The 23,731-nt window shown below is 43.2% G+C and overlaps 1 protein-coding gene across 1 annotated transcript in view; it reads left to right on the top strand.

The window, feature by feature from the left end:
• CCDC81 (coiled-coil domain containing 81) overlaps positions 1-14,091 on the top strand; it is a 32,580-nt gene extending 18,489 nt beyond the window's left edge. Inside the window, exons 8-15 of the mRNA XM_084765695.1 lie at positions 1,549-1,636; positions 2,039-2,185; positions 4,053-4,157; positions 8,397-8,569; positions 9,938-10,016; positions 10,211-10,431; positions 12,111-12,236; positions 13,578-14,091. Coding sequence (XP_084621821.1) covers positions 1,549-1,636; positions 2,039-2,185; positions 4,053-4,157; positions 8,397-8,569; positions 9,938-10,016; positions 10,211-10,431; positions 12,111-12,236; positions 13,578-13,719 — 1,081 coding nt within the window. The 3' untranslated portion in view covers positions 13,720-14,091. The remainder of the gene's footprint in view (positions 1-1,548; positions 1,637-2,038; positions 2,186-4,052; positions 4,158-8,396; positions 8,570-9,937; positions 10,017-10,210; positions 10,432-12,110; positions 12,237-13,577) is intronic.
• The last annotated feature ends 9,640 nt before the right edge of the window (positions 14,092-23,731 follow it).

The following is a 23,731-nucleotide window of genomic DNA, read 5'->3' as shown; positions in this document are numbered from 1 at the left end:
GGGGATTTGCATTGTGGTAGAAACATTATTTTTGCTGCAGGCGAAATAATCCCGAGTAAGACAGATGATGACATATACTACCTAACCCTCCAAGCTCCCCGCTCTCTTCTGAGACATAAAGTCCTCTTGACAGCAAGGGATCTGCCTGGTGTCTGACTTCTCCAATGCTTCTCATCCCTTACTCATTTTCCTCCAGAAATACAGATCCAAGGACATTGCCAGCTCCAGGACTTTGCTCCCATGTGCTCTCCTGAAATGTCTTTTCTGTTGGGAATCCACATTGTTTATCTCACGTTCTTGGGGGCATTTTTGCCAATATTTTCTTCTTGGTGGGAATTTTCTTGGGAATTTGATTTGTGATTTACTACTCCGTTTCTTCAGTGTACCCATTTATTATCATCATGGAATATATTTAGTTATATTATTACTGGCTGGTTATCTCCACCAGAATGTTAAGTCCTTGAGGATAGGGACTTGTGTATTCATGGTTTTGTTTGCCCTGCATTTCCTGCACTTAGAAGAATCACATGGCAAGCAGGCATTATATTTTTGTGAAGTGAGTGAATTTATCCCCATTTCACGGAAGTTGTAACAGGATTTTCAAGATGCCATGGCTTGTCCTCACAAGCTACAAAATGAGTTAAAACCTGACTCTGACACAAAGTACAGATTCTTTTCTGTTTTCTTTCTTTCTTTTTTGTTTTTTTGAGACAAGATTTCTCTGTGTAGCCTTGGCTGTCCTGGACTGGCTTTGTAGACCAGGCTGGCCTTGAACTCACAGAGAGCCACCTGCCTTTGCCTCCCAAGTGCTGGGATTAAAGGTGTGCACCACCATGCCCAGCACATGCAGCTTTTTTTTGAAGGGAAACACTGAGATTTTTTTTCTGTATTTTTTTTTTTAAAGACAAAGCTTCACTATTATGTAACTCTGGCTGTCCTGCTCTGGCCATGTAAATAGGCTGACCTTGAATTCACAGAGATCTCCCTGTCGATCAGCCTCTGCCTCAGGAGCCACCAAGCATAGTCCTTTTCTCTTTATCTTGAGTGTATACTTGTATCTCAAATTATCACTGTCCTGGGGCTAGACATAAGTTCTTCACTAAGAGTGCTTATGGCTGTTTCAGAGGTCCATCCTGAGTTCAGTTTCCAGCACCCATGTCAATAAAATCACAACTGCTTCTAAGTCCATTTCTAGGGGAGCTGGAGAGATGGCTCATAGGTTAAGAGCACTGACTACTCCTTCAGAGTCCTGAGTTCAAATCCCAGAAACCACATGGTGGCTTACAACCATCTATAATGTGATCTGATCGATGCCCTCCTTCTGGCCTTCAGGTGTATGTGTAGGCAGAGCACTGTATACATAGTAATAAATCTTTAAAAAAAAATCCACCTCTAGGGGATCCAACACTCTCTTCGGGCCTCTATAGGCACTCATGTGCACACACCCACAAACACACAGGTTACACAATTAAAAGAACATTTAAACTGATCATTGTTCTAGAGGCCAGCTTGTGTTAAACATTAATTTGTGCTCTATTGTCTTTGAAGCTTGTCATCTCCAGGTTGTCAGAGAAACGATGAGAAGCCCAGAACACCTCCTGCCTCAGCTTGCCAGGATCATAACAAGGCAGGACAGGTACAGTGCCTCCAACCGAGTAAAGCCCACTCAGGCTCCTCCTCTGGCTTCTGTCTCTCTGTGAATCTCTCCTTACTGTAATCTATGGGCATACTCACATGTCTGCACTGAGACGTGCCTGCTGGTCAAGACCTCCTACTGAAGGGTAAGGGGACCCAGAAACCCCTTCTAATTCTCAGCTCCTCTGGGAGTTCATTAAAGCCACTTAACTATTCATGAGATCTACTCTGTAAACCTTCTTTTGCCAATTGCATAGTAGATACTATTTCACTAATGAATTCTCTTACGGAATGTGTTTCTTGATAAACCCAGTCTTTGGAGAGCTTGTGAAGGGAATAAAGTCAATGAAGACAGAAAAAGTAAAATGTACAAATGAATTTGTCCTGAACTTTGGAACCACAGGAAATGTGCTATGTGTGTTTGCAACGAGCACAGCGAAATTTCCCATTGTACTACGGAGAGGAAAGGAGGAGGAGAGAGGTGGAAGACGAGCGGCTCATGCAGCAATACCAAATTCTGAAGGACCAGGAGGCTTTCTTCAAAAGCCAGGTAGCCTAGTAGGCAAATCTTGGGGAGACATTTTTCTCAATTGAAAGTCAGTCTTCCCAAATGACTCTAGTTGACATGAAACCAACCGACATCCCGCGGGAGTTTTAGCCCAGCAGCTTACAAATGTGCTAGAGTGGAAGCATGTGCAGACTATATTTAGTTGAGCCTAAAAATGGTGTCCCTACTGAGCCATGTCAAGCCCTCTCCAGAGAAAGTATTTATGGCAGTGCCACCCCTGGACTGGCGATCCTGAGTTAAATAAGGCAGACCGAGCTAGCCGTGGAGAGCAAGCCCTCCTTGGTCCCTGCTTCAGTTCCTTCCTGCCCTCAGGTTCCGCCGTGACTTCCCTCAGCAATGGAGTCTAACTGGAGAGATGAACTAAACTCATTTCCTCCCAAATTGCTTTTGGTCATCGCATCTTATCACAGCGATAGAAACCCCCAACTATAAGACAGGCAGCGTCTAAGTTTTCACTGGTGGAGGTCCTTGTATTTGAATGTCAGCGTACATTATGGGTCTTCCCCCTCAGCCCACAGGGCTGAGTTTTAAAGGTGAAAATGAGCCAGAAATGTTTGTGCATGCCTTTACTCTCGGGAGACAGAGGCAGACAGAGCTCTGTGAGCTGAGGCCACTCCACATAGCGAGTTCCAGGATTAGCCAGGGCTGTTACTACATAGTAACACCTTGTCTTAAAAAAAAAAAAAGTGAAAATGATGGATTTATGTTACTTTTAAAATTTCTGATAAAACATAAACCTGGTAAGACCCATACACCTTTTAAAGTCATGGCCTATCTCAAAAAGGGCTGGGGGTGGGCATGGGGGTGAGGGCGGGGGCAGGACACACAAGGGCACCTTTACACTTTCTCTATGCATGGTCTGCAATAATAGTGTTGTTACTGTTTCCTGCTTTTGTGGTAAAAATCTTCCACTAGTTTTTTTTTTTTTTTTTTTTACTATCATTATAGTGATGGTGTGCAGATTCTAAGAATGGGGAATAAAAGCTGGGTGTGGTGTCGCACTCCTTTAGTGCCAGCACTCAGGGAGGCAGAGGCAGGCAGATCACTGCAAGTTTGAGGCCATCCTGGTTTACAAAGCAAGTCCAGAACAGCAAGGCTACACAGAGAAATCCTGACCCAGAGAGGGGGTCGGGAGGGGGGAAGAAAGAAAAAAAGAAAGAAAGAAAAAGAAAAAAGAATGGGGAATAAAAACTTTGACTGACTTCTACAACTCTTTAAAGACATCAGAAAGGACCATTGTATTTTGTCCGAACAGGTTTCTGTGTTGGTTGGAATATATTGACATAGAATTGAAAGAATGGAACATATAAATGTTAATTAAAAAAAAGATTTATTTATTAAATATACAGTAATTTGCCTGCATGTCCACCTGTGTGCCAGAAGAGGGCACCAGATCTCCCTATAGATGGTTGTAAGCCACCAGGTAGTTGCTGGGATTTGAACTCAGGACATTTGGAAGAGCAGCCAGTTCTCTTAACCTCTGAGCCATCTCTCCAACCCCTAAATGTTAGTAAATTATTTAAAATTAATTAATATAAAATTAAAATTAAGTTTATTCTTATTTTTTGAGACAGGCTTTCATGTGTAGTTCTTTCTTTTCTTTCTTTCTTTCTTTCTTTCTTTCTTTCTTTCTTTCTTTTTTTGAGACAGAGTCTCTCGGTGTTAGCCTTGGCTGTCCTGGACTCACTTTGTAGACCAGGGTGGCCTCGAACTCACAGGAAACCACCTGCCTCTGTCTCCCGAGTGCTGAGATTAAAGGCATGTGCCACCACTGCCTCGCAGAATGTAGGGTTTTAAAGATCATATTTTGTGATTAAATTAAAAAATAAAAGCATCCGTTTTGCAATAGATGAAAAGCATGGCCGCCAGAGAGCAGAATCAGAAAAATGCTGCTTATAATCTTGGAGTTGCTGAAGCTATAAGGAGTCACAAGAATGAGAAACCTGAATTTTATGTGAGTCTCTTTACAATTTCTGTTGATTGCATATAAGGAACACTTAGAAAAATGTGTGCTTTTTCTGTCAAATTGTTTCCTATCAAACTTTTTATCATATAAGCAATAACTTTTTCTTGAACAACTAGATTGCTCTTAGCATCTAATTAAAAAATATTTTGATTTGAATATATGTTTCTCAGTGTGAAATGGAGTAACTTTTCATAACTTTCAGAAGAATTTGTAATTCCTCTGGGGGAGGGCCTCTCTGTCTCTTGGTCGTTGCCATTTTTCTATTTAGAAGCTGAGTCATGGAATGCTCAGCAGTATAGTGCTTGCTCCTTGGTTTCTGCTAGATGTGTATTAGGGCAGCAGCCATCTCTGCATTTTATTAAAATTATATCTTTTATTTTTTATTTTTTGGTTTTTCAAGCCAGGATTTTACCTAGACTCACTTTGTAGACCAGGATGGCCTTGAACTCACAGAAATCCACCTGCCTCTGCCTCCTGAGTGCTGGGATTAAAGGCGTGTGCCACCACGCCTGGTAAATTGTATCTGTTTTAATCATAAAATATTCTATTGCTAATACTCCCTCACCTGTAAGACTTCGGGGCCAGTATCCTAGGCCGCAGGTTGTGCCATTTAAAGTAACTAAGTCAGAAAGTGGCCTGTGTAGGTCTGTTGAAGATCTGCCTTCCCAACATTCACCGTGACAATATGATTTCTATTAATGACGACAGCTCTTGTTAATTGTAGTCTTTACCAATCAGACCCTGGGACAGGTGAGGGGCAGGACCCTCACACCCAGCCCTAGCATCTAAAGACAAAGCAGCAGCACTGACATCACCAGGGAACTTTCTAGGAATGAAAACCTTCAGGGACTCACCCTAGACTTCCACCATGCAGATTTGGATGGGTGAGATTTCCAAAGGATCTGAGCACATTAAGGCTTGAGAACACCTAGTTTAGATGGAAGCAAGCTATGTGCTTCACTTTCTGTCTTCAACTATTGAGCCTACCTTTGGTGCTGCCTGAATCTTTTTATACCAGTTTTGATACACTCCAACATTCTCCACATAGACATAAGAGAAATGCACTTTGTTCATCATAGACATACACCAAGTTCCTCTGGACTGGCCAATCTCTTGGCATCTATCAGTACAAGTTCCTTATTCTGATGAGGTTTCAGTCTAGGGGAGGCAGACACTCAAAAGAGATGAGTGCAGTATAACTGCCGGGTAAATCTTTGAAAAGAGCAAAGAGGAGATCACTTCATGCAGACCAGGAATCTAGGAATGTTTCATGCATGTAAAGAGATAGGCAAAGAAGAAAATAAAGATATTTCCAGGCAAGGGCATCCATCAGGGAGGGAGAGAAGCACCGGACCCTTCCCACAGTATAAGTATAGATTAGAGATGTGGCCCCACTTTGTGCCTCGTCATAGAAAGACTAAGAAGTTATGTATGACTCTATCCTAACCTGGTCTTCACTGTCTTTCCAGGTGAGTAGGTTAGTTGAACTATGTCAACGTCACAGAACTAAGCTTCTGGGTGGGATGCTGTCACAGCCAGCAAGTTGTACAGACTCGATGTAGGACTGATTGGTCTCTGGTTTCATTCTTTCAAATGCAACTATCTACAAGTCCAGCCAAGTATAGTCAGTATTTGGCCCAATCTCTTTATCATCGTTGTTATTCTTTCTCCAGGGCATATTATAGACAAACTTCTGTCCTGTCCTCCCAATTAATTACTCCTCTACAACCAGTTCTTCACACCAAAGCCAAAATGAGCATTAAAAATTCTTAAAGTACCAAGGCTGAGAAATTTCAATGCGATTAATACAATTCTTTGAGGAATAATAGGTCCCAGATTTAGTAACAATTTTTGAAAAAAAAAAAAAAGGGCAGAGTGGCAAGCTGCACAGTGGCCCCCAAGGCTCTCAGGTCCTAGCTTCTGGAAGGCATATGCTTTACTTTTGTAAAGAGTGGGGGTTAGCAGATCTAGCCAATGGACAGGACATTCTTCACAGTTGAGTGGAGAGTGGGGTCTGACTTTCACACGAACTCTGGTGCCCCATATTTGACCATGTCCTCTGGATGGGGAGACCTGGTGGCACTCAGAGGAAGGATATCAGGCTACCAAGAATAGACTTGATACCCTATGAGCATATACAGGGGGAGGAGGTCCCCCTCAGTCACAGTCATGGAGAGAGGAGTAAGGGGAAAATGGGAGGGAGGGAGGAATGGGAGGATACAAGGGATGGGCTTAAAATTGAAATGTAATATGAATAAATCAATAAAATATATTTTTTAAAAAAGAGTGGGGGTTAGGATGTGGATCAGTAGTAGAGTCCTTGCTTAACACTGGAGAGGCACTGAAAAAAAGAAAAGGAAATATGTAGCAGTGGATTTTGTGGGTGTTCCTATATCCAATTACACATGCCCAATCAAGACAGGGATAGAAAAAGTTGGATGCAGTGGCAAAATCGCCATTTCAAGGCTAGCCTGGGCTGGAGTGACACCCTTTACACACATACACACACACACACACACACACACACACACACACACACACACACACGACGGGGAGGGGGCAGAGAGGCACTAAGAAAGGTGTAGTACACAAAAGAGGCCATGTGACTTAGATTCTAGCCTACTTGCAGCTACAGTGGTTAGAGCCACACCAAGCTGTAAGAGGAAATTTCTGTCTTGAGACATGGTCTCACTATGTAGTCCTGGCTGCCCTTAGGCTCCCCACATAGACCAGGTTGACCTTAAACGACACTCCCATGGCTTCTATTGGAATTATAGACAAGCACCATGCCAGGCTGCTTTGCGTTTTGAGATAAGGTCTTACTTTTTAGCCCAGGCTGACCTTGAACTTTTGATGATTCTTCTTCTCTCAGCTTCTGCTGGAATTATTGTCATGAATCACCATACCCAGATAATTTCTTTTGCTTTAAGCCCTCAAGTTTTTGGTAATATCTTGGCAGCCTGAGAGAGCTAAAACAAGCTGATGAAAAGCATCTCCCTCCCATGGTGTTTGAACTACAACCACAGGTGGATGATGAATCCCACACTTCAAGGAAAAGCCAATCAGTGTTCTCTACGTTAAGATTTAATCTGGATGAAAATATTTACATCACTGCTTGTTTGCATTTCTCTTTCTTTCTTTAGTGCTGGGGATCCAATCTAGGGCCTTGTGAGTTCTAGGCCTTGAGAGTGTTAGCCTTGTCCCTAGCAGCTCATTGGTTTCTTTAAGTTTAGACTTACGCTGTCCAACCTGGAATCACTTGACTCTGGCTTTTGAGCACTTGAAATGTGGCTAGTTTTGCTTGAGATATGCTTTATACACACCAGGATTTGAAGTTAGGATGAAAAAAGAATGTAAAATATGTAATTTATAACTTTATGTTGATTACATGTTGAAATACTATTTTGAGCATACTGAGTTAAATAAAATACATTATCTAAATTTTAAAAAAATCTTAAAAGTAAATTGCTCTCCTGTTTAATTCCTCTAATGGTGTCCCACTGATTCAAAACGAAATCCAAATTGCTGTGGATTTTGGATAGAGGCGAATTGCTTTGCCTTATCAGACCCCATATGGCTGCTCTCCCCCCCCCCATCTCTCTGAGCTTCTTTACTTTTGCTCCGTCTTCACTATACTTCAGCAGCACATCCCCCATTTTTTCTTAGCATGTGTGACCCCCTTCTGGTCGGGACACAGGAGCTCTTGGTATTTGCAGTGGAGGCAATTATGGGAAATTATCAGGCAATTTCATCCCATCCTCAGACTCTTGCTATGGTTAGTGTTTTGCAGCATTCATTACAACATTAAATAACCAGATGGCATTCATTATTTCCTACAGCAGAATACAGTTGATGAGAGCAAGGTCTTTGGTCTTTGTTCTTGACCACAGACCAACAGTTCTAGAATGTCTAGGCTCATAGTAGATTTTCAGGAACATTTCTTTCCACCTCTGCTGTGCCCTGGGTCATGCTTCTACACACAGAATTCCTTCTTCCACATGGATGATGTAATTGCCAGCTCAGGATCTTTTCAGAAAGCATCTGGGAACTCACTGTGGCCCAGCATTGTCACTGAACATGCTCATATTACTATTCCCTGGGTTATCTACTAACTGGCTACTGTTTTGGGGGCCGGACAAATGTTAGAAGTTAAGTCATTTTAGTTTGTATTGTTAACTTCACTCTTTGGTACATAAGTGTAAGAGAATTGTTTGTATTTCCTTTCAGAAATCCTTCCTGTTTGATAAACGGCCTCTTAGTCCTGAGATTAATGCTTTTAGGCAAGAGGAATATTCCCAAAGTCTCCTGAAACAAATGGAAAGCAAACGGGAGAAAGAAATAAAGCAAAGACAGAACAGAGAGTTGATGGACCGCTTGGAACAAGTGCAGCTCACGGAGGAGTGAGTCCACCACATGGGCTTGGGAAGATGGACGTTTTGTGTGAAGCTAATTTCTGTATGGGATTGAATAAGCATTCAAAATTTCATTAGCACCTCTGTAGCCAATTGAACAAAAACTAACCCAAATAACAGCCAGTGCCACTGTGTAACTGCATTAAAAGGAGAAAGCCACCATTACTGTAGTTACAGCAATGACTGGCACTCTAAAAGTACTATAATTATAGAGCAGCATTTTGTACCATTGGTGATTATCAGCACTGGTAGATACAGGAAGGAAGGAATGTATCAGGAGCAGGCATCATTTCCAACTGTGAGATGCTCAAGTAGCCTCATGGCAAAGCTGAGAACTTATTGTCAGCATGGTCCATAAAACCCGGGGGGCACATGTGTATGGGGGACATAGCTGACACTAGAACCAGGGGCAGAAAAGTAGTGTGTTTCCCCTCTGCTGATGCACACAGCTTCTTAGCATCGCCTTTATCCACCTTGAACTTGGAGAGTATTAGTCTCAATTATAAATTCTCAGGAAGGAGAATTTGATTGCTCAGGTTGGGTTGTCTGATGCCCGAGGTAGGGCCAGGGCCACAGAATCCATATTTACCTTAGGGGGATCCTACTTTTGCTGTTGAAGTCAGGACAGTAATTGTGTAGCATGAGCAGGGACTGGCACAATAAACAATAAGCTAGTTTCTGTGCCCAAAAGAATCTACTGCTCTACAATCTATCTGTTCTATTATTCCAATTTCATTGACCATACAGGCCACTGGTAAGTTTCATAGTTGACTGTAAGTTACAATAGGATAGATTACTTTTTTTAAACAAAGATTTATTATTTTTTTATGTATATGTTGTTCTGCCTGCATGTGTACCTGCCCACCAGAAGAGGGCACCAGATCTCACCATAGATGGTTGTGCGCCACCATGTGGCTACTGGGAATTGAACTCAGGACCTTTGGAAGAATATCCAGTGTCCCTAACCTCTGAGCCATATCTCTCTAGATTACTTTTTTAAAAGAAGAATTATATATTGAATCTGCTTGTAGAGGCACGGTCACGCCCTTCTTACTCATCTAGATAAAAAAAAAAAAAAAAGATTTATGTGTATGCATGGGGTGGGGAGGGTACCTGCCATTTTTATCTCATCTGGATGATATAGCCCACCATCTGATTATACCTGCCCTGTCTGCCCTGTGTGCAACAAAGTGTCCAATAACCTATAGGCTTGAATTGCCTTTTACTTACAGTGAAAACATCCAGAATTAGAGCTACATTTTTATGTATCAATGCATATTCCTATGAACACTGGACAAGTTTTTATGATGCTAACTTGTAATGGCTCTCTCACCTTCTCTCCTTCTTAAATACCAGACTTGCTGCACAAAGAGTTCGATATCTAAAAGAGAGGATGGAAGAAACACAGTGCTACAAGAGAGCGTTGGATACACAGGTGTGCCGTTAGTGATCATTGTTTTAAAGTTATGTACCACACCAACACTATTCTATAAGTAAGCACGTAACGCTGTAAGCATGCATACATGTTATAGATTTGGTAGGTTTTGAGGCCCTGGTTCCTTCCGGCAGGCCTTGGTGTTGGTGCTTTACTAAGTTGTAGAACTGTCCGTTATGTGCTGCTCATTTCAGGTAAAGAACAAACCCTCCCAGCTACCCATGTTTGAGCCCGACTCTGCTGAGCCCATCTTCGGTAAGAATGAGGGCGAAATGGAGGAGGAAAGGCGAAAGCGAGAGCAGAGTTGCATGAAGCATCAGATGGAGGCAGCTGCCAGCGTCAAGAGGAACGCCATCCTGAACCAGCTGGTGGACCAGAGGCGAGATCTGCAGATGCTTCAGAGGACGCAGAGAGAGTAAGGAGAGCCTGGGTTGGTCTCCCCTCCTCTGTTCCACTACCCTCCTTTCTCTCATGCTAACTCTTTCTTTCTTCGTAACCACAGTGGAGAGCAAAAGTACCTAACATGTTGAGTTATGCTATTCTAAATTCAGTACACACCTCATGTTGTTTTATCCTTATAATTCCTCCAATGAAGAGAACGTTATTAAGAAATTAAAAAACAGCCAGGCATGGTGCCGCATGCCTTTAATCCCAGCACTTGGGAGGCAGAGGCAGGTGGATTGCTGTGAGTTTGAGGCCAGCCTGGTCTACAAAGTGAGTCCAGGACAGCCAAGGCTACATAGAGAGACCCTGTCTCAAAACAAAAAACAAAACAAAACAAAAGCCTGTTGATGCATAATTGACATGACAGGTTTTGGTTTAGGTGTGCAGTCACGCATGAACACAGCACTCAGTCTTTGTGATTGCGCGTGCCCATCACCCACAGAGCTTCCTCTCGCCCTGTTGAAACTTTGCCCAACTCTGCTCCATCAAGTGCTCATCCTCAAGTTACCCCAGAGCTGCTTTCTGCCATTCTAGACTAAGTCGGCTTTTCCGTGGGCTTTGTATATACAGAGTCTACAGTAAGTGTATATATTTTCCCCTCCCTTGTCTCAGTCGGTAATGACTTTGAAAGCCACCACATTGTTGGGTATAACAACAGTTCAGCCATCTGCCCCCCATCCCTGCCATTACAGCATATAGGAGAAAGCTTAGGAGAGAAGTAGATATCAAAGATTCCCGGTCTGTGATCGGCTTGGCGTGTTGGGTATATTTTATCACCTGATCTTCATGATAGCCACACAACAGCAGTTAGGTTAGTGCTTGCTTGATGAAACGATGATCCAGTTGAAGACAGTATTGATTTTTGTCAGAGGGCCCTGACCCCTAGTGATGGCTTGTTTGGGGACCAGTGATGGAAACATATCACCGCCAAAGGTGAGGTACCCAGGAGCAGCCTCTTCTTGATGACGTGCCCTTTGTCAAGACTCCCTCCCCTCACCCCAGTGCTGGTCAGTTCCCTGTTTCCTTTCTCTCCTTACAAGTCACGTCTCTACGGTGTCTCTTTTTTGCACTTTGATTTGTATGGCTCTCTGTCTCACAAAATGACTGTAGTGCCCAAGTGTGGCAGTGCACATCTGTAATTCCAGCACACTCAAGGCTGAGGCAAAGAAGATCTACAGTTTAAGGCCATCCTGAATCAGTCATAGAGAACCTTCTCTCAAAAGAGAAAAACACAAAAACTAAAGAACCAAATGCCTGTAGCTGCTTTAGGCTGATTACTGACAGCAGAGAGGCTGGGAAGAAACACACAGTACAGAAAATCCATTTGGGATGTTTCTTCAGATGAGTTAAATTAGCTTCAAAAGGCATCAGTGGCTTTGGAAGCTGAAGGTGTTAATTGGAATAGGACTTAAATCCTGCTAATTTACACCAGGATGGAAGGTCAAAGGTCCTAGTACCATCCCGTTATCCAATAGCTTGCAGTTTCCCCCATGCTTTTACGTCATCCATATCTTTTGCATATTTCAAAGACCCATGACCCAAACCAGAATGCATTCCGTCTAACTTAACATAAAAGACATAGGGCTCCCAAGATCGACACTGGTCCTCCCCGGCATTCTGAGCAGAGTCAGGCTGTTCTTTTCTCTCTAGGCACTTGAAAGACAGAGCTGCTGAGCTGGATCGCATGAACAGAGTCAACCAGCGCTTGCAAGAGGACTGGGCCAGGAGCTTGGCAATGAAGCAGCAGCGGGACTGGGAGGAAAAGGCCTTTGAGCGGTAAGACCCAACGGGACCCGAGGTGGTCTTTGCTTGCAAGAAACTTCATAGTAACTCAGCTCCCTGTTCACCTTCCTGTTAGCTCTGATTGCTTAACGGTTCTACTTTATTCATAAGTTATGAAAGGGATGTAGCTCCCTTACAACCCAACTACCCTAAAGAGGAGGGAAAGGAGATTAAGGAGAACAAGAAAGAAACCTTCTGTCCATGAGTTCTGTGGGGGCAAATCCCCTGGTGTAATTCTCAGGAGTCTAGCAGATCTTCTGTCCGACAGAAGAAGCTGCACCGTCCGTGGGCCAAACCTGGAGGAATCCACTGAGCTCACTGTCCGCCGCCACCAAATCCTCTAACTCTGTGCACTGTGGGCAGAAACCTGAACTCTCTCACCCCTCAATGTCCTTCTCCTCTCCAGTGGTCCTTTCTGCAATACAATAATCTGAGTGGAGTCACGGGGAGCCTTTTGTCTTGGCCTTAAATTTCCTCTCTCTTTGGGTCTACCTAAGGTCTTTATCAGTTTGTGGTGATATAAAGTCTCAGTGGGGGTGGGGTGGGGCTGGAGAGATGGCTCAGAGGTTAAGAGCACTGTCTTGCTCTTCCAGAAGTCTTGCGTTCAAATCCCAGCAACCACATCATGGCTTATAACCATCTATAATGAGATCTGGTGCCCTCTTCTGGTGAGCAGGTGTACATGCAGGCAAACACTGTGTACATAATAAATCTTAAAAAAAAAAAAGTCTCAGTGGGGTCAATCCACCCAAGACTACTTTCACCTTGGGCCCAGCCTAAAGCAAGGTTACATTCTCTTCACATCTTCCTCTGACTCCCTGGTTCTCAACCTTTAATACAGTTTCTCATGTGTGGTGACCTCCCCCCCAACGATAAATTGATTTTGTCGCTACTTCATAACTGCAATTTTGCTACAGTTATGAGTGAATGAATCTGTTATGAATGAACCTGATATGCAGGCCATCTGACATGCAACATGAGAATGGGAGAGAGGCAGCAGTGAAAATATGGCAAAATACCACCAAAGCTTTGGGGCCACCTTAGATGGTGGAGGTAACCTTGGGCTTTATGTGTTCGGTGTTAGGCTAGGCATGGAGAAGGGTCAAACTGTGGGGAAGGCACCGGCACACAGCCTTCGACTTAGTGCAAAGGAGGCGACAGTAGCTGCAGGATATAGGGTAAGCAGTAGGTGGCAGGGTAAGGCCGCAGGGACGCTGAAAGACCCTAGAAAGTAAAGATCGGGTATCGGCTTTTCTTCTCTGTGCTGCTGGGGACTTGGGGTGGGGTGGGGTGGGGGACAACTGATGACATCAGCTTTTGCTTTCCTTTCCCCAGGACTTCGGACAAGCTGTTCCTCTTGGACCAATGTGAGAAGTATAGGCGTTGCAGGCAGTGCCAGAGGCGCACTTCCAACGTGGGTGAGAGCAATGTGTGGCCTCTAAACAAGTTTCTGCAGGGCTCCAGATTGCTTGTGTAGAACTCAAAGTTTGAACCCATGTTCCTGGGGAACATTTATTTGGAGTAGTTGGATATTTATACTCAGAGGTGGGGGGAAAAAAGATGATTTTCAAACCTTTTCTTGGATTCATGTCTACTAATTGTTTCCTATGTATTCCCTGAACTTGGTCCTGACGGCTGCGAAGGTGTGGGACTATTCTTAACCTATAGCCCCTTGCTGTAGGGGCTGGGAATGGGGCCTACCTTCTTGCTGGATGCTGGCTACATCCCATACCCATTCCCAGCTGTCAGGATGCTGGGAAGTTTCTAAGAAAAAGCTCTATGACTTTTTCTTAGAAACTTCATATTTTCCCATCTGTAATGAATATATTATAATAAATATTTTCTAAGTGCTGGCTATGCATGGTGTCTTATTTATTTATTTATTTATTTATTTTTGAGACAGGGTTTCTCTGTGTAGCCTTGGCTGTCCTGGACTCCCTTTGTAGACCAGGCTGGCCTCGAACTCACAGCGATCTGCCTGCCTTGGCCTTCTGAGTGCTGGGATTAAAGGTGAGTGCCACCACGCTCAGCTTGCATGGTGATTTATAATGGTACATTTTATCCTCTCCCCAATTTTCGTGCATTTATACAATGTATTTTTGATCGGGTCCATCCATCACTGCCTTTCCCCGATTCCCCCTACTGCACCCTACCTAACACCCCTGCTAACCTTATGTCCTCCTTTGTTTTTTGTTATTTATAACCCCTTGAGTCCAGTTAGTCCCTCAGAGGCCATCAACTGCCAATAGCTCCTCCTCCAAGGGTGGAGCCACAGGAACTCCTCCCTCACCCATTAGCCGGTCCACTGATCTTGCGCAGCAGGTCTTGTGCAGATAGCCTCAGCTGCTGTGAGGTGATGTGTGCTATAGCTGTGTCATGAAGTCAACACTGCACAGTTCTCCCTACCTGCCATCTCTTACGTCCTTTCTACCACCTTTTTTAGCAATATTCCCCGAGTCTTGGATAGAGGGAGGTTGATACGGATGGCATGACCTATCCACAGCTGAGCACTCAGAGTTACTTAGACTTCCACTCTGTCCAGCTTAGTCGCTGCGTTAACCACTGCCCACTGCAAGAGGAAGCTGCTCTGGTCCAAGTTTCTGAGAGCACACGTCTACAGGCACAAACATAAGTAGCATGGTCATTTAGTCAAACAACAGTAAATTCCTCTCTAGGGCCTATGAGCTCCTTAGTTACGGGCTTTTGGTCAGGTTTACAGTATCAGGCATGAATTCCCTCCTGAATGGAGTTGAGTCAGATCCAATTAAAAAAAAAAGCAGTTGATACTACTAGTAACAGTCTTGCACTATTGCACTAGTGGGGCCATCCCCCCAGGCAGGTAGGAATTTTAGCACATGGACTCCAATGCTCATGAAGCTGTTGTTACCTTTTCTCCCCCAGCAAATGCACAGCACCTTCTGGGACTATGTAAAGCTAGCCATCGGGGTGAGAGCTTCCTGGGGGAACTGAGGTTGATTTCTCGAAGTCCTGCATCCAAACAGTGCCAGACTTAGACTTTTATGGACAGTTTATGTATGTACATCCCCTCTTAGGCTCGAAGCAGTGTTGTTGGGGTGTTACAGTTAATGACACACAGGGACTTTGTCAGTGTCTCAGGGGATCCCATTCATCTTCCGTGATGGATTCGGCTGTCCACTCATTTCTGCATCCTGGTCACGTGTCTATTGCAGAAGTAAGTGTGTACTGTAGGGAGAGAGTGGCTGTCTTGGCAGGAGGCACCTTGTCTCATTGTTTTACTTGTGTGTACTCTCAGGCTGCATGTACTGCTGAAGAGGGCTTATGTTCCTGTCAAAGGGCTGAGCTAAGGTAGGCTTAGTTAAGGACTTTCTTCATTTATCTCTACATGTTAGTTACATCTCCTTTCACTGTGGTTTCATATTATTACTTTAGCTAATTTATCTTTATTTCACGTGCGTTGCCTCCATATATGCCTGTATGAAGGTGTCAGAGCCCCTGGAACTGGAGTTATAGACAGGTGTGAGCTGCCATGTGGATGCTGGGAATTGAACCCAGGTCCTCTGGAAGAACCGCTGAGCCATCTCTCCCCAGCTTCTCTGCTTTTTAATATCTGGGTTGTGGAGATTGACCTCAGGTCCTTGTGTTTGCAAGGCAAGCACTGTACTGACTGAGCTGCCTCCACAGCCTGTCTTCCCTTTTTTGTTAAGTGTGAGTACACTATAACCAGTTATGTAGAGTGAAAACCTCACCAGAAAATGTTAACAATTTTATTTTAAAATCATGTGGTCTAAGGCAAAAAAAAAAAAAAAAAAAAAAAAAAAAAAAGTAAATAGTTGATAGCACAACAAGTTTTACTAATTCTTTTGATCTTCTTTCCTGGGGGTTCATTAATTCTGTAAAACTTCCTTCAACATTTCTTTAGTAAAAATTTGGTAGCTACAGAATCTGTTAGCTTTACTTCATCTGAGATTATATTTTGCATTTATTCTTGAAGGAGACTTTTGTTGGCTATATGACTGTGGGCGAGTTCTTATTTTTTTTTCAGTATTTTGCACAAGCTAGTCTGTGGTATCTGCTTTGATGGGCTCTGATGAGAAGTCCAGTGATTTTAGATCTAATCCCGTTTGCACATACTGCTTTCAAGGCTTTTCCTCTTGATTTTTGGTTTTCAGTACTTTGGTTACTTATGACAGATTGTTCAGTGTGGTCTTGCTTTATGTGATTTGGGTGTGCCTGTGTGTGTGTGTGTGTGTGTGTGTGTGTGTGTGTGTGTGTGTGTGTGTGTGTGTGTGTGATGTGAGTACAGGTGGCCGTGGATCCTGAAAGAGGGTATCGTCTCCCATGGAGCTAGAGTTAGAAATAGAAGGTTGTAAACTGCTTGACCTTGGTGCTGAACTCTGGTCCTTTGCAGCAGCAGTGCATGCTCTTCAGCGCTGAGCCTCTTTCTAGCCCAGAATCGTTTCTATTAGTCTCTGTTCATCTACATTGATGCATTTTAAATTTTAGAGCCCCATCTGTGTATTTAATGTATCTTGATCATATGCAATCCAAATTCTTCTTCCCACTTCCTCTCTGGAACTTTGCCTTCGTTCCCTGCCTTTAAAAATAACATACTGGGTCCTGAGTGTGAGTGAGGCTATCCACTGGGGCATAACGACCCTATCAGAGGCCACACCCATAAGGAAAAACAGCCTTCCCTCCCCTAGAAGCTGTCTATTGCTAACAGTTCCTCAGCTGCTGTAGAGCGTTATGAGCTATTCTTCCATTGGTGCTGGAAATGCTGGCTGACTTGCTTATGCATAGGTCTTGTGTAGGTCAGCATTGCCACCGTGAGTTCATGTGTGCAGTGGCCCCATCATGTCCCGAAGCTGGCACTTCACAGCATTCCTCCCTATTCTCCACCTCTTCCATGATTTTTTCCCCCTCTTTCTAGATGGTTTTTGACTCATTAGGGGGTTTGACATAAATGCTCCATTTAGGGTGGAATACTCAGTAGTCACTTACCCTCATCTCTTTGACTAGTGATCATTGATGCTGTTCATTGCAAAAAGAAGTGTCTCTGTCGGAGGTTGAGAGCATCACCAATTTAAAGGTATAAACATAAATATTTGGACAGCAGTTTGACAGCATCGACCACATAGCAAAACAGCAGTAGAAGGTCCCTCCTCCCCCAAGGCCTATGATCTCTTTTTGTCGTGGTTTATAGTATCAAGCGTGAGATTATTCCTGTGGCCTGGTCTCAGATCCATTCAGAGAGCTGATGGTTACCCATAAATAGTCCTGCCATTATTGCATTGGTAGGCATACCTTGCCAGACGGGTTGGCATTATAGCACACACTGTCCAATGCTGATGTGACCATTGATGCTGGTTCTCTTCTGAGTAGATAGCTTGTGTTGTTGTTGCTGTTTTTTATTTTATTTTATTTTTTTTGGGAGGTGTGTATCTGGAACCTTCCTGACCAACAATTTGTAGGAAAGTATCCCAATCCTAGCACTGAGATTTTCATTTAATAACCCATTAATTAAATGTACTTGGCTCAGTGGGTGACACGCTTGCTGCCAAACATGAGGACCCAAGTTTGATCCCCAGGGCCCGTACCACGCTGAGTCTTGTCACTTGATCTCCACGCAGTGGTGGTATGATGGGGCCCACATACAAACAATGTAATGCACGGGGCAGGCAGGGAAGCGGGTGGAAGAGTGAATGTCAGAGGATGTGGCTCGGGTTGCTATAGTGCTTGCCTCCCACACAGGAAGCTCTGCGTTCCACTCCCAGAACCGCGTAAGACGCATGACCATGCGCACCTGTAATCTCAGCCCTTGTAAGGAGGAGGCAGTAGAAGGAGCGCTTGAGAGCTTCTTGGCTACAGTCTGAGTTCAAGGCCAGCGTGGGGCTACATAAGATCCTGAGGGGTGTGTGTGTGTGTGTGTGTGTGTGTGTGTGTGTGTGTGGAATTGGAAAAAAAAAATCCAAACAATATTGTTTCCAAGGGTTAAAACATGAAGCAGGCACAACTACCCTAAACCTGCTATCCTCCTGCTTCCCGTCCCCGGGTACCTCATGTTTCCCACTGCAGGCTTTGTCACCTCCAGCCTCCCAAGCCTCTTTTCCCTCAGGCCCAGAACTTACCACTTGAGTAGGGATGACATCAGAGGGAGGGTTACAGGAACCTGCTCTTTGGCTCTGGATCTTCCACAGTGGCTGGTGCTCAGATCCACTTGGGTTGGGGGAGGCTCCCCCTTTCTGAGGAGTAAGGGTTGGGGGATTGGGGAAGAGGAAGGGACCGGGAGGAGAGGAGGGAGGGAGGTGGCTAAGATCAGGAACTAAAGTGAATAACTAAATTAATTAATAAAATAAAATAAAATAAAATAAAATAAAATAAAATAAGAGAGCTTGGGACACAAGGGCGACTGGGAGCACCCAGATTGGCTCCCTAGGCATCTTACCAGCTGTCTTTGCCTATGTCACCAGCACCCAGTCTGGCTGTATGCTTAGGACATGGCGGTTCATTGAGTCAGTTTATGTTTCCTTTCCTTGATGCTATCAGACACCCATTTATGGATCTGCTGCAAGGTCCGGGAGATTACTGCCAGGCACAGCATGACCTTTTTGACTGTAGGGAGCCTTCAGTGTTCCAGCAAGCCGCCTTTAAAGTAGAGTCACAGGTTGGTTATCAGAATTCTGGGTTCTGAGTAGCCAGGGCAAGCCTCCATGCCTTTCATGTTTGCATATTGATGCCTGTCAGGTGGTTCTTTCTTGTCACTCTCAACTTGATCTTCAAAGGACTGGGAATTTCAGGTGGCGGGTATTGGACTTTGGTTTCTTGAAATTTTTTCTGTACTTTTTTTCTTTTTTGGTAACTACATAAAGCATTAGTTTTAACTTGATTAATGCGACTTCAATGAACCACCCACTTGCTGTGGAGTTCACTTACAGGAATACGAGATTTCTTACCATACAGAACCCAAGCAGTGCAACCCAGAACAGATTTAGAGGGACTTAACTACAGAAATACAATAGTACAAGTGTGTGCAGCAACTTACGACATGGCTCTTGTTGAGCAAGAAGGTATCCAGGCTCTAGATTGGCCTTCTGATGATGGCTCATCAGTGTCCAAGCAGATTGTGGATGACTGCTTAAGTCTTGTGAACATGAAATTTTGGGAGGAGCCTGGTTGTTGTACATTGTGCTGCAGGTCTTGGGAGAACTCCAGTGCTGTTGCCTTAGCGTTAATTGAAAGTGCAATGAAAAATGAAGACAATCTACTGCTTGTAAGACAAAAGGGGCACAGAGCTTCCAACAGCAAGCAACTTTTGTATTTGGAGAAGCAGTGTTCTAAAATATGGCAGCTTTTCAGAGTCTCCAATGGAAACTAGTGTTCAATAAAAGATGGCTCCTCGATGGGGTTTCCTTGCAAGTGGACCTCGACTTAGCTTATTGCTCGTATTAGTCAATAGTATAGGCGTAATGAACGAGTCTAATAATTTCCATGGGAATATTAAAGCTACAAGCTTGATAGAAGCACAACCTCTGTAACGCTTATAACTATCACAAGCAAGATATGTAAGAGACAGTGAGACTGGCTGCCAAGACGCAACAGGGTATTCGTCTAATTTTAGTAATACAAAAAAAAAATTACAAAAAGGTATAAACAGCATTGCAGACCTTATGTAGTTTATTCCTTAAGTCCTTCCAAACATTGAAAGTATACAGCTATTTGCCTGTGCTCTGGTGTTCACCTCCTTGACATATTCAGGGAGGTATACATCCATGTATACACTGGTGTACATCGTGTTTATGCAACATTTGCTTCTGTGGGATTTTAAGTTCCACAGTGATTAAATTCATTTCCATAAATCTCATTTTATGCTGTTTTGAAGCCTCTATTTTGAAAAGCCAGCTCTGGTAGGAGCTCATGCAAGATCCATTTTGTACAGAAGCAGTGTGTTTTGTCTTCTGATAAAAATGCCTTGTGATAAATGGTTATTGTTGGCATACAGATTAAAGGAGTTGGGTTGAGGACAGAATGGGAAAGACTATGAAATAAAATATTGCGCAGGATATAAAGATTTTAATTAGGTATTTTGTGTGTGTGTGTGTGTATGTGTGTGTGTGTGTGTGTGTTGTGTGTGTGTGTGTGCACACGCACGTGTGTGCATGCGTAAGTGGCTTCCTCAGTTTCTCTCTTCTTCTGTGTTTTGAAATAGGGTCTCTCAGCTTTTACCTGGAGCTTACCAATTGAGCTAGGCTGGTTGGTCAGTGAGCCTCAGGGACCCAGCTGCCTCTGCTTCCCCAGTGCTGGGATTACACATGCATCTGCCGCTCTCAGCTGTTTTACACAGGCTGTAGGGATTGAACTCAGGTCCTCAGGCTTGCACAGCAAGCTCGTTATCTACCGAGCCATCTCCTTAGCCTATTGTGTTTTACAAACATAGAGATGTGTTCTCTTTGTGGCTAAAACAGGGCTTAATTATCTAATTCTTGAAACCCCCATTTTAAAAAATCAAACAACAGAAATTACTTTACTACCAATTCTTTGTCTTAAAGTCTAATATTTTTCCTGTCTTTTCCCAACCAAAATGAGTTTCTACTAATCAGCTGGACATTTAATATTTTAAAAATTCTGTGTCTTAAAATTAGGGTTCTTGATAATTATTTTTATTGTCAAGTTGATGAAATGATTCTATGTTTTGATGTTAAGACAACCATATTTACACTATGGGGGAAGATGGTTTGAGTTCTGTGGGAGAAATTACTGTTACCAGGAACTATACAAGCTTAAACAACTGAATAGATAGTGAATTACAAGAGAAACTTCCAAGATATCATATGATATCCATGATATGGTATGATAAAACAAATCATTATTAAGTAAATCACAAAGGCTTACAGTTTTGAGTTCATTGTAAGTTATAACAATTCTAAACTTCATAACCTAGTAGTACTAGGCCCAAAGACATAAAGTAAATATGGTCAGAACTACAAGAAAAATTGAAGTTTTCCATAATTCTATTTATCTTTCAGATATAGATTGAGTAGACAAAGTCAGTAATATGTAGAATTGAGTAAAACAATAATCCCTAAAACAAAGGGTATTTCATCTAACCGTGATGGCATACATATCCTTTTAAGAGGATGGGAACAGTTTTCTTAAATTTGACCCTAACATTTAACAAAAGAATTCCTCAACAAATGTAAAAATATTTCAGTAATTCAGTGATATTAGGACTAGGTTTGGAATTTTGAACATCTATGTCTAGAACCTTCTACTTGTCTACATGAGATGTAGTAGATGATGGAACCTCAAGACACTACCTGCACCAGTTAGATGTAGCGGCACTTTCTGGACCCATCTGTGGTTACGTAATGACACAGATTCTTATTAATATTTGTTATAGCTTTGGCCTTTAAACTGACCTGACTGTTCTAGCCATATGTCCCACCATGTGGCTAGTTCTTTACCTCTTTTTGAGTCCCAATTTGTCTGTTCCTTTCCCTGTCCTGCTGGCAAATCTCCAGCCTGTCAATTCTTTTCCCAGATTCCCAACCTCTGCCTGGAAGTCCCGCCTTCCACTTCATACTCAACCACTGGCTGTCAGCTCTTTTTTTTTTTTTTTAAAGATTTATTTGTTATGTACACAATATTCCACCTGCATGTGTGCCTGCATGCCAGAAGAGGGCACTAGATCACATTATAGATGGTTATGAGCCACCATGTGGTTGCTGGGAATTGAACTCAGGACCTCTGGAAGAGCAGCCAGTGCTCTTATCCTCTGAGTCATCTCTCTAGCCCAGCTGTCAGCTCTTTGTTAAAGCCAATAGGCAAATACCAAGATCTGGCTAGTACTTGGCTCTCTGCCAGTACAGCCATCAACAATTGACAATACAGAGATACATGTTTACACAATACCTCAACAAAGAAAACATGAAGACATTTCAAAGGTCATATATTTAGAGGGATATGAACGCTATGGGAGGAATATGAACTAGCAATATAGTAATTCCATGGAAGGAGCCTCTCTGACGTAAGCAGCCATTTTCTTTACTGTGTGCACTTACTGATTCTGGACATGGGATAAAAAGGATTAGGTTGGGTTCAGGCAGATTGTTTCTCTTGTGGAAGTGAGACATACAACAAGGCCATTGGTGGTCATGTGGGGCTGATACAATAGATCAGAAAGTTGAAGACCTTTCTTCCGTCTTTTGCAAATTGTATTCCTCAGGACACAGGCGTTAAATGTGAATTTGTAATCAGAGATTTACTGGGGAGTCTTCACAAGGACTTACTGTTTTATCCTCTTCTAGAAATGTATAGTTTCCTTTTTCACATTTAGGTCTGTGCTTTGGGGGATATTATTGGCTGAGTACTAGCACCAAGGAAGCTGATGTTGGAAGAATAAGACCCAGATAAGAGATGATTGATTCGTAAATCTGCTACATACTCTTCATGGATCTCCATAGTTTACCTGGCTTGGACTGGGAGACGGTCAGATTGGACCTACTCATTATATGCAGCGAGAATGCTGGCTGAGGTGACAGCAGGGGGAGGTCTTAAGCATGATTTGCACAGTGAAAGGAGACAGGTCACAGCAGGAGCTCCCAGTCTTTCTTTACTGTTTGTCCTGCAGTGTGTGTACTGAACAGGGGAAGGAAGACATTTTCACTAAATTGGCCTAAGAAACGCCGGGGACAGGCTGATGTCACCTCTACAAAAAAGCTACTTTGAGTTGCCCGATTGCTTCAGTGTGAAGGGTGGAATGGAGAGTGTGTCCCTGAGCCTGGAACATTAAATCACATCTTCCTTAGACATGACATCAACACGTTCCCCATGGTGTTCCCTCTCGTCGCTTCTCTTCTCCTCAACCTTTGGCATGCTGACCCTTCCCACCCCTATTTCTCCATTTTTCCTTTTAGTAATGACAAAAAAAGAATTTACAGTACTCAGCCAACCAAAGGGCGGTGGCCTTTCTTGATGAGCATCCAGCCACTCAGCCCCCACATCCTACTGAGTTTTGAAGGTAATGTATTCTTCTGAAAGGGATTGACTCCCTGATGAGTGGGCCTCCTTTTCTAGGAGGTGGCTTTGCTTACATTTCTTGAATTCTTAGGATTTAGCTCATCCTTTACTCTTGGGGCAAAGCACAAACACTGATTTCCTTTTATGTCTTCATAGGAAGTGTCCTTTCTTCTTTGAGCACTCCAACTTTTATATGAACATGTTTTTCATGGACATAACAGTTTTTTCTTTTATGAAAAAAGGACTCTGTCTAATCTAAACCTTGAGCTCTACAAAGGCAGGATGCTATGCAGAATTTCCCACAAGGCATGGTAAATAGTTAGAAATTAATAGTAGAAGAAACATTTGGAGAGGAATTCAGAAAAGGGTTATAGGTAACTGAGCTTCCTGGGCCTTCAGGAACAAAGCTGTCTTCCGATGTGTGCCTTACCATCTCTCCAAACACCCAAAGGAAAGCAAACAATAAACAAAGATAACCATGGAGACAAGGC

This window comes from Acomys minous (genome assembly GCF_964271855.1).
Source record: "Acomys minous genome assembly, chromosome: 2".
Classification (NCBI taxonomy): Eukaryota; Metazoa; Chordata; class Mammalia; order Rodentia; family Muridae; genus Acomys; species Acomys minous.
The sequence above is the reverse complement of the archived record's forward strand: the minus strand, read 5'-3'. Positions and strand labels throughout refer to the sequence as shown.